This window comes from Squalius cephalus, assembly GCF_949319135.1.
Source record: "Squalius cephalus genome assembly, chromosome: 22".
Taxonomy (NCBI): Eukaryota; Metazoa; Chordata; class Actinopteri; order Cypriniformes; family Leuciscidae; genus Squalius; species Squalius cephalus.
Window position 1 is genome coordinate 29976195 of NC_137143.1, and position 12121 is coordinate 29988315.

General features: G+C 37.1%; 1 protein-coding gene across 2 annotated transcripts in view; it reads right to left on the reverse strand.

Annotated features, from left to right (window-relative positions):
- trim62.1 (tripartite motif containing 62, tandem duplicate 1) overlaps window positions 1–8899 on the reverse strand; it is a 42343-nt gene extending 33444 nt beyond the window's left edge. For both annotated transcript variants that reach the window (XM_079858009.1, XM_079858008.1), the window contains exons 1-2: window positions 8752–8899; window positions 7034–7583 (exon numbers count right to left, since the gene is read on the reverse strand). In XM_079858009.1, the coding sequence (XP_079714135.1) occupies window positions 7034–7441 (408 nt within the window). In that variant the 5' untranslated portion in view covers window positions 7442–7583; window positions 8752–8899. The remainder of the gene's footprint in view (window positions 1–7033; window positions 7584–8751) is intronic.
- Window positions 8900–12121: the final 3222 nt, after the last annotated feature.

Consider the following 12121-nt stretch of genomic DNA (forward strand, 5'->3'; position numbering starts at 1 on the left):
CTATTCATCAGAGAATCATGAAAAAAATATGTTTTTTACACAACAAAAAAAAAAAATTGTTTCTTGAGCGGCAAATCATCATATTAGAATGACTTCTGAAGGATCATGCGACACTGAAGACTGGAGTAATGATGCTGAAAATTGTAATAATATTTCACAATATTACTGTTTTTATCAACCCCAAACTTTGAGGCAGTAGTGTAAGAAATACACTTTCGATTAAATCGAAACATTTGCAAAGGTCAAAACTCCTGTTTAATAAATGGTTTACAGGGAAACAGGAAACGGCACAAAAACCGACGAGAGAGTGCAAGTGCTGGCGATTGTTGACGGCCTGCATCAAGGACATTAAGAAAAGCCTTGTCCCTTCAGGGCTAAGAGTGCATTAGTTTACAGTGAAATCCCACTTTCCCCGGAAGCAAACACTAGAGCTCTAAACAAATCCATTCCTATCCCCTACATTAAAACACACAGAGCATGTTGTTGAAGAGGTTGGCTGCCGCTGGGCTGGTCGATGTTCAAGTGCATTAGGAATGTAACATTATCACCTGGGAGGAGAACGAAAGGACGGAGAAGAGTGGCATGAGCAAAGTAAACGTCCGTCAACAGATGCTGTTGCCATGTCTGATAGGTCAAAGGGGTGAGACATGCGAAGTTAAGTAGATTACACAAACATTCTGCGGCAAGCATAAACTGCAACAGGCAAAATCCAAATCTCACAGCGTTGTGTGGCCCAGCAGAGAGAGCCGACATATGTTTATCGCTCGACACGAGCTCGCCGGGCAGCTGAAAAAAAACCTGCTTCAATTAGACCTGCCTGCAACAGAATCCTTGATTACGTACTTTGTGAAAAGCTCACTGGCACAACAACATCACGAAAGCAGCATTAATAAGTCTGTTGAGACTGCGTGGACTACAAATGAGAGGAGAACAAGGATGGGAATCATAAACAATTTAACGTAGCGGTTCCAGTTATTTAATGATCCCATTAATAATTATTTTAGTATTACTTTTTGTTGAGTATACACAACAATGATTTAAACATCTGTTCATGAGTTAGTCTGCACGGGTCACACTTTATGACACTACCTGCAACAAACAAGCACATTTGCAATAGTCTATCTTTTTCTGTTAATCTTTCTCAACTTCACTTAACAAATCAGCAAAAATGTTCCCATCCCCTGTAGCAGTTCATTGATGCAATTTAGTACGATTGCGTCCATATCAGAGCAGTGAACCGTACTAGAGTTGACATGAACCGTACCCCAAACCACTCTTTTAAAAAGGGTAACTCTCGCCAAAATTGAACCTAGGCTCTTTTTGTTAATCTACCAGAGTCAAACTTTCGAGTAAAAGCAAAATTAGAACCGTATTTTCGTTTTAGGTCAAAATGCCTTTTGAATGGGTGTGCATGGGAAACTTTTATGATAACATCAAAATCACTATTTAAGGAGGCTCGAAGAAACATAAAACTGTGCTTGAAGTATCACCAGGGGCTCTACACATGACCTCCAGCATTGAGAACATTGTTTGTGTACACAAAGTTTACTAAAAAGAAAGGTTTTGTACGACTCACTTTATCACTTAGTGTTTCCGGTGGCTGAAATTTTGTCAGTCAAAAGTAGTCGATCGCCGAATGAATTTGCCTGTTAAAAGTATGACATTTAAAGCCACTTAAATGAACGAAATGACTCGGGAAAAAAGATTCGTTCATTTTCATGAACGAGATCAAACAAGAGAGTCAGTAAAATTATCCAAACTTCCCATCACTAGAGCGCACCCAAGTTCAGAAAACAGCATTCACATCATCCAAACAAACCGAACTCTCATCAATCGAACTCGGATGAAAGCACCATTAATCTCAACATTAACTATGTATTTTTATTGAGTAACAATAACAAATGTGCATTAACTAATAACTAACATTAATAATGCATTAAAGGTAGCGTAGCCAATTTTTTTCATAAACACTTTGAAACTCTCTTCACATCCTGATAGCAATGAATAACAGAAGTGGTCTAAATATGAAAAAAAAGTACATACGTATATCTTTTGTGGAAGTCTCAGGAACAAAAAATGTTCTTCCAATCATTGCACTCGATCTGATCATCAATCATCACACATCATCAGCGCGTTGCATGAGGCGATGAAGAGTTGAAGACACTCAGTCACAGGGCGCCGTAAACAAACTACAGCAGCCTTTTACAGTTCCTCCTGAACCAAAACAATGAGCTTATGCTGCGTTCACACCAAGTCGTAACCGTAATTACGAGATGGCAAACCGTGATGTTCTGTCTGTTCACGCCCTCAGACTCAGTTTTTTGCATTTCTGTGTCAACACTATCAACGCCGAAATGAATCTGCAGAAGTCAAGTCAGAGCTCTGTAAGTTGTTTACGTTCAATATTATTTAAATTCCAATTATTCCAGTGGTAAAACAAAGTTAATGTGCAATGAGAAGCAGCATCGTGTCAAAATTGCATGACATAAAACGAGAAACCTGCATGGTCATTCCGCCTAAGTAACTGTTCCTTATCTGGCACGGGTCTGATGAGCTGATGGAACAGGAACACCCGCACAGAATGTTTTGTTGCCTTCCCAGCAGCCTCTACTCAATCTCTGGCTGAAACAGAGGCGTCTGAACTCGAAAGGTGTCATTACAACATGAGAGATGAGGCATAAATAAGAGAAACAACAACAAAAATTTGCAAAAGATAGGCTAAGACTATGAGAGAGAGGGAGACTGATGAAGTATGAGAAAAGAGACAGCGGTTAAAGAGACTTATAGACACAACTAAAGGAACAAGGGGATGAGAACAAGAAAATCGAACAAGAGAAGATCTACACATATCATCATACAATTTAATAATGATCTAATTAGCCAAAGAAATCAGCCAACGGCAATAATTTGCTCTAAAAGAGACTACATTATCATCAAAGTTCCTGTGCGGACATCTGCAGACAGTCGACTATTTATTCAATCTAATAAAAGCACTGAACAGTGGCACTTCAAATAAAAAATGACCCCTTGAGTCTGTTTCAGTACAATAAGCTTTCTATATTCTCACAGGCTCAGTATAGCCTAAGTGGAGAGATGAATTGTCGACTTAGTAGGCTAAGTCATTTGTTGATTGAGGTTCAGATCTGTGCCGCCTGTGTATGATTTTCTTTAAACCAGAAATCTACTAATTCACTAGTTCACCAAAAATAGTGTTGTGTAAAACCAGAGACATCTGGAAGCCGGAAACAGCCGACTATAAACAACAACAACAAAGATACATGAGCTTAAAAAGCATTATATTTTCCCAGAAGCTCATAAGAGCAAAAGGAAAGAATAGCTTATTGAAAAAAAGAAAAGAAAAATAAGTCCATCATTTACAAGGCCAGATAATATCAAATGTAAAAAAAATTGTGATGTTTACTTTTTTTTATTCTGATAAAATATAGATATACTGTTAGTGTAGTGTGAATTATTTCTGTAAAATATAGCAAATTCCATACATTTCCCAATGACTAACTTGCACAATCAACACTAGTCAATGTCTATCAAACACTAGCATTGACCACTGCTTATGAGTACATTAAATCAACATGCATAATTTAGCACAAAACAAAAAGTTATCAAATAAAATGCTGTTTCAGAAAGAAATAAGCTTTACAACTACAGCTTTTCCATGGTAGTGCTAACTAAATAAACCTTACAAGGGCTTTATTGATTCCCATGTACTGCCACATCTTATGAATCCCCATCCAGCACATTACCTCATTCAGCCAAAGGGCTTTGTTGAGGATAAACAGTTTCATTTGCACCCAAGAGCTGCCCAGGAATTCCCTAGCAATTTTCTCTTTGTTGTGTTAAAAGAGTAAACTGCTGAAAAACGTGTGTATAAAGTACACACTTGGCATTAGCGAGTGTACAGTTTCTCAATGATCATGATGGAGGCGTTCAGTGTGTATCTCTGAGCCATTTTAAGTGCTGAAGAGAAGATGCGTCTTGTATTTGTCCCAAAAGACATGGACTGGAATAAAGTCTGTCCCTCGAGAGTGTCTCTAAAGAGACCGCTGCTAATTGTCTGACAACTGCAGCATGTTGCGCCTATTAATTCCCGAACAGCAGTTTAGAAGCGTTTCACTCTTCTATATTGCTGACTGCAGAAAGTTAAAGGGATGGTTCGTTGTAATTTCAACCATGACCTCGAGTCAAACACCCCCCCAGAAGCTTTTTTTCCTTTGTTCGAACATTATTAAAGTTAGAGCTTATTTAGAGATATCAGCCGAATTGCTTAGTGCAGGCGCTAATGGATCCATAAGGATGTAGTGTAACGACGCCCAGTTACAGGAATGCACTAATATTTTGTTGGTAATACCAGTTTGCAACAATTATTAGTTAACACTTGTCAACACTTCGGAAAAAATAATAAAAAATGTTTGATATACCAAAAAACTTTTAAAAACGTCGTTACGCTACATCCTTATGCATCGCTTTCTGCCAGGACTTTTACGTGCTTTTCCCAAATCACGGAAGTGACGTCGACGTCCGAGTTAGCGGTAGCATTAGCCATCAGGCAAGTGTTATTTAAATAAACTCCTGATGTACTTACAAACTTTCGAATGCCTCGTTTTATGAGTACAGAACCTATTTGTACTACTGTAGAAGTTTGGTACCATTCTGGGCATTATTAGTGCGGTAATTTACCAGATACATCCTTGGATCCATTAGCGCCTGCACTAAGCCATCCCGCTGATATCTCTAAATAAGCTCTAACTTTAATAATGTTCGACCAAGGGAAAAAAGCTTCTGGGGGGTGTTTGGCTCGAGGTCATGGTGCAAAGGACCATAGGTTGAAATTACTCCGAACCATCCCTTTAAAGGACACTGATAGAGGTCCAATTTGACCAAATATTATGCTATTATGATTCAAAATATGCTAAACAGCACATAGACTTAAAGAAAGTAAGACGTGCAAAAGTGATTTCGGCACGAATAAAATACGCCATGTTTTTTATGATGTCATCTCAACAAAGTTCTTAAGTTTTTCTATGTTAGCTCGTATATAAAACAATCTGTTCCACTCAAACACTTCGCTTGTCTTAATGACATCCATGTAGCCTAACTGCTGTTTTCGATCTGTTTCTCAAGTACTTTCTCACTTCCAGACAATTAAACAGTCCTATTCAGATAAGGCCAAGTTGCACTAAATGCAAGTGTCACTTTTAGTCAGCTCTGATGTGTGTTATCAGACTATAGGAGTAGGTGCCGAATGACCAATATGTCAAACTATAGAGTCAGTTGAGATAAAGAGCCGGTCTATTTATGTCAGGCAACAGCCATGCAATTACTAACTTATTGCAATCCTCGGTAACACTTTATTTTACAGTGTCCTTGTTACATATGTTACATGCACTTACCATAGAAATAACAGTAAATTATGCATAATTACATGCAACTAACCCTCAACCAAATCCTAATCCTACCCTAACCCTATTGTAAGTACATGTAGTTGCTTAATATTACTCAGTAGTACTTAAATATATAATTACACTGTAACAATGACACCTTAAAATAAAGTGTAACCCAATCCTCTAACCATGCATTATTCCATGCATTAACAAAGAAAAAACTTAGAGGCTCACAGTAATGTGAATTAGGAGCATATAAATGTTTCAGATAAATGTAAATATCAAATATACCCTTAATCGTGCAAAAAAAAAAAAAAAATACATTTGAAAGATTAAAATGTACAAAAAAAAAAAATATATATATATATACATATATCACTCAATACAACAAAAAGCAAATATGCATCTTTACCACAAATATTAACAGCCAGTCATTGTAAACTACTTATTAATTCTAATAATTCAGCATACATGACAAAAAAATATTCTCAAGTAGAAAAAGGTTATGCATTCTAGATTTCTTTAATGAGGGGCACAGCTCATGATGCTTGTGTAATGAAATGAAATGTAATGAACCAGAAAATGAAAATGTCCAGCTCAACATGTACACTGGCACAGTACAACAAAGCACATTTAAACAAATATGATGCATTAAGCTTCAAAGAGAAAAAAAAACCTCACAAAAAATATAGGAAAGGTTTATAATGTGAGTTGACCCACTCTTTGCCGTCTTTCAAGGCATGGTTCTTTTGAGAACAGTGTTTACAATATACATGTACTGTAGGCGACGTTCGGTTGTAAAGACCAGGAAGTATGGTGAATAAAGAGAACCTAACAAAGAGGCCTGCGTCGACCAAATAAGTTATATGAAAGCATTCGAGGCAAGAAACCTCTTAAACGACCTAAAACTAAAACTGAATCATTACAACAGTGGAACATTGAGGAGGAAAAGTACATTTTCAAAAGCATTTCCAAGGCCGTAAAGTAAATAAATGGGACGTGCTTCATTAATATCTCACCAGAACAGCTGTTTGGATTAAACAAACAGATATTACTGGCTTCTACTCAAATGGCAATAACATATTTCTGCACTAATTTTCCTTTGCATCTCAAAACAGAAATGGAGAAACTAAATATGCTCTGAACATACACCAACTGTTCAGATTAACTGAACAGAAAAAGCTAACAATGTTTATGCCAATGGAATTTCAAGGTTTAGAACGTGTTTATGAGACTCATGGACAAAAGATTTATTAATCAATGACCTACTGAAGAGCTTCGACAATTTTAAAGGAATGCAATGTGGGTTTAGACACTGATTCCACACCTCATTCTTGACCACGGTAATCAGAAACCCTCCCAATGACAACAGCAAGTTTTCAGATTCTCAACACTTCAAATTTATGTCATCTTTAGTTTATTGCGATAAACGCTGTTACCACCTAACCTAACTAGCCTAAGAACTGACCTTCCTCAAAGCCTGGCACCTTGTTTATTTCATTACATTTGAATTGATCTTTACAACCTGTAAGAAAACCGTAAAATTTTGGTTCACGTAATCACATAATACGCCAATGGAAACAATAAGAGATTTCATGGTGAAAAAAAAAAAAAAAGACACAAATAAAACAGACCTGTATTTCCTCATAGGCCTCGTCGACGGTGGTGACTTGGTGCTGTTCGTGTAAGGCGGGCTCATCACAGAAGAAGCACACCAAGCTCTTGTCACTCAAGCAGAAGAGCTTGACCTTTTCATGGTCCTTGCATGGGTACGAGTTCCTCTGGGCGTTGAGGATGGCGTCCAGAGGGAAAGCGGCGTACCTCTCCACGATGTTGGAGAGCTTGAGGCTCGGGGACAAAAGGGGATCCGTGAAGGTCCTCCTGCACTCCGGGCAGTCTCGTGTGCTGTGACGCTCCTGTCTGCTCCAGTGCTCAGTGATGCACTTACGACAGAAGTAGTGCTCGCAGCCGAAACTGACTGGGTCTTGATAAATGCTCAGACAAATGGAACACAAGAGCTCGTCCTTCAGACAGCAAGCCATTTGAATCTATGGAGGGGTCGGTCATGCACTGTGCAGGTACCAGGACGCACGGACCCTGAGTTTATAAACCAGATGGGCTTCCTAAATGAGTCTTGAAAATGTTCCTCGACTGAATTAGATGAAATGTTCTAGAAAGGAAAAGCTGAAACAGAGAGAATAAGAAAAGACATTTAAAAGATTCTGCAACAGGTACACTAAGTTTAACATTAGACTCTGGGATGACCAGGTATAAATGCTTCAGACATGGACTTTGCCCTAAATTATCATGCATTGATGAGCGAATGCAGATTAATCTTCTACTGACTGAAAGCAGACAAGAATATGTTGATATTCCTTAATTAAAAGAGACTCCCTGAAAATCTGATTATTTACTGCCCTCGTTCTGCAGGATTCAATAGGACCTTATCAAGCCCATTAAAAATATAATTACATTTTCACTTAAGAATCGGAAACGATATTGCCAGGCTAATTAAAGACATTCATTTCGGTTTCTTTCTTTCTTTTTCTTTTTTTTTTTTTTTTTGTTGCAGACTGTCACTCAGTCACCATTCACTTTACCAGGATACAAAGGAATCTTGAATGGAGGCCCAAACCTGCAGAAATGTAAAGAAATTATAGTAGAAGAACAAACTTTGCTAACTTTACTTTTATTATTTATTTATTTATTTTTTCCTATTATTACATTACATTAATTATTTTTGCAGGTTTGGGATTCCATAATCTTGTCAAGTCCATTTATAGAACAAATCAAATTATTAAAATTATTGCATTTTTCATATTCTAAAACTATTCAAAATGACATTCCCTCGCTAGCTACTGGCTAATTAAAGACATTGAATTATAAAACAGGTTCATTTATACAAGCTGTCACTCAGTCATTAAACACTTTTCAATAAGACCTTTTCAAATAAATGTAAAGAATGTAATATATAAACAACTGAAATCATCAAAATAAATCCCCAAATGGTAATGAAACACTTCGAATCATACATATATAATGTCACACAGATTGCAACTAGACTTCAACTGATGATAATACGGATGTTATCAAGTCCATTTAAATCAGCGGTATATATATCAGAAAGCTCCTGTACTGTACATCATGGCAATTTCACAAAAGTTATGAGCATCACTGTTATGTTCCAAAAACAGCTTTTAAACAATTTATCCTCCCTTTTTCCATTTTTTCATCTTGTTGTTTATCAAAGCCGGCTGCTAAATAATTAGCCAGCTAGCAGGATGTGTAAACAGGTTTTCCATGTATTCAATCCTCTGGAAAAAAAACTGACATTATCAGTTCATTCACTTACCCCAAACGGTCCTGACGCGTTATACACTAGAAACAACCGACTGTCACATAATTAGAAGAACTGCTCGTTGTTTTAATTAGACATTTTCATCCCGTCAGATCCTTCAAAGCTGAAGCGACCGACCGCACGCGCAGCTCTTCACAATCCCAAAGCTCTAAACTCGCTCCAGAGGCGCACAGCAACGGAACGAACCAACTCCAAACAGGGGGGGAGACACAAATAGATGACACGCTAATAAAGCTCTCTCTGGACTTTTATTCGTGCTGTAAGGGAATTAATAAAATTACATTCATTAATTTGTGTTTATCATCTGGGCTGGATTCGTGAAGTATATAGGACATTTTTACACGGATGTAGGGTGAATCCCTCCCGATGCTGTGATGGTACAGCTCCGGTTTCCTCATCACAGGCATATGATAATATCAGAGTGATTGCTCGCACTCTGCTGGCGTGTATTTGTAGGTCGATACAAAACACAAATGTGTTTTTATAGTTCAACATAGTATTCAGTTATTTAAATTAAAGAAAGTTTGAAGTCTATTCAAAAATCCAGATTTCAAAGCAAATAATTTAGTTTATTGTTTTCAAAATGTATTGTATATTGTCATGCGTTCTCTCAGTGCAACTTGGCAAAAGTGCATTACGATTTTACATAATGACAATAATCTCATGAAGCCTATTCCAGGGTGATAATAATAATATTGTATAAAGAAGATAGAAGAAGATTGCTGCAATTAAGCAAAAGTATTAATACATCATGGAAGAATTTGTCCTGCTTTTGCTTATTCATTTTCCCATGGAAAATACATTTTTAAATACATTTATATTGAACATAGATATAGAAACAAGTATTTTAAGGCCCGTTCACACCAAAGACGATAACTAAAACTATAACAATAAAGATGTAGATCTAAAAAAATTCTAAATATAAAATAATAGCAGGGTTCACGCACAAACTATCACGATAACGGCAAAGAGAAACTATATCGCTGGAATCACTTTTACGATTTTTCCAGCGGATGACCGATATAAACAATAACAGCCAATCAGAATCAGTTCCGCTTTGAAGAGCTCGAGCATTTCATCATTTACTCTCCCTCAAGTTGTTCCAAACCTATATGAGTTTCTTTCTTCAGCTGAACACAAAAGAAGATATTTTGAAGAATATGGGTAGCCAGACATGGACCCCATATTTTTTCCATACATTATTCAAAATATCTTGCCAAATGTGTGTGTCTGTGTTAGTGTAGAATAGGTCAACATCCGGGTATTTCTCCACTGGAACGTGTTAACGCAAACGTGCAAGTTTCACATTTGAGGGGGTTAAACCGTGACATCTACACGTTTTCCAAAGTGGACCAACGTGATTATTTCACGTCTTGTCGTGATACCGGGTTGCAGTGTGTGCGTGTGTGTATTATTGTAGTAGGCCATACAAAGGCCTCGGGTTAGCAGAACAAGTGTTGTGCAAAACTACAAGTCAACTGCCTGACTAAATTATTGTCCTTATTACTGTCAAAGCTCTTTCCAAAGAATGCCAATGTAATTGTGTTTTCACCTTTCACGCCCCCACATTTCTCGACACATGGCCTCACACATCTCACTTCAGAAGCTGACCTTTGACCACCAACCCTCTTGCTGAGTTATTCTGGTGCTCGTGCTTTGACTTGTGCCAAGACACATTTAACAACACTTACTGTATCACTAAAAGAAATAAGGATGCCTTCCTCACCTGTCCCCACTTTACAGGAAGAAAGAGAATTTATGAATCAGCAGTTTATGAGGTTGATAGACATCAGTGCAAACCTCCTTTATCTCTCTAGTTTCGGTGTGAAAATCTGAGGTCCTGTGGTTTACATTCATTGCTTGCATCTCACTTGCAGCGCTGTCCGTATCTTCAGTGCAACACACGTGTTCATTATGAAAGCGTGCAACAAAGTACTATCAGAATTCATTCATAGCTTGCATTGCATTTGAGAAACGGCGTGCTGTTAATGGTTAGGCCGTCGGTTTGCTTCCCTGCCTCAAATTGATGTCAGGAAATCCTGTCACAGAGTACAGCGCAAACAAGCCATTTCCCACAATCAACTCTATCTCTGTTGTTTGCTTACTCATAATCATAATGCTGCGGTTTCACAACAGGGATGGATTAGAATGGAGAACAGAATACTAAAATGACTCACCTTGAACACCTAAAGGCTTTCTGCAAACTGTGAACTTTTAGAAAACAAACTTTCGCACTATTTATTTTGTTCAACAGTGGCCTTTCATCCATTACAGGAAAATTCTGTATTTTTTTTCCCTTCTCAAACCATACACAATCTCATTTCCAATATCACATTGGAATTTATCATTTATTCTGTAATGGAAAGGATGCACTAAACTGAGGGATGTACTCTATGTAAAAAATGGATTTACACAAAATAAATTTAGATTTATGCTAAATGTACCGAAAGTGACATACATTGCCTTACAGCTGTAGATCTAAACAAATTGTATCATGCATTACCTGGGAATTGAACCCATAAACTCACAGTTGTCAGCAGAAAGCTCTACTTCTTGGACTTTCATATAGCAAAACTGAAAGGCTGGGTCTGTGACGAGGGTAAAACAAGATGCATAAAAAATAGACATTGAAAAGAAATGTCTTTATTATCAGAAATAAAAAAATGTATATATATTTTGTTTTTTAAATATAGCCTATACAATAAAAAGTTAAAGTTTTTTAGCTACAGGAATCACAGCAAATACTGAAATCATTCATATAGAGGACCATCATTTTTATGTGTGTATGTTTTATATCTAATTTTTTCCCATTTATTTAAAAAAAGTAAAATAAAAATGGTTATCTATATGAATGATTACAGTATTTGATATATATATATACAACCCCAAATCAGAAAAAGTTGGGACACTATACAAATTGTGAATAAAAACAGAATGCAATGATGTGGAAGTTTCAAATTTCAATATTTTATTCAAAATACAACACAGATGACATATCAAATGTTTAAACTGAGAAAATGTATCATTTTAAGGGAAAAATAAGTTGATTTTAAATTTCATGGCATCAACACATCTCAAAAAAGTTGGGACAAGGCCATGTTTACCACTGTGTGGCATTCCCCTCTTCTTTTTATAACAGTCTGGGGACTGAGGAGACAAGTTGCTCAAGTTTAGGAATGGGAATGTTGTCCCATTCTTGTCTAATACAGGCTTCTAGTTGCTCAACTGTCTTAGGTCTTCTTTGTTGCATCTTCCTCTTTATGATGCACCAAATGTTTTCTATGGGTAAAAGATCTGGACTGCAGGCTGGCCATTTCAGTACCCGGATCCTCCTCCTACGCAGCCATGATATTGTAATTGATGC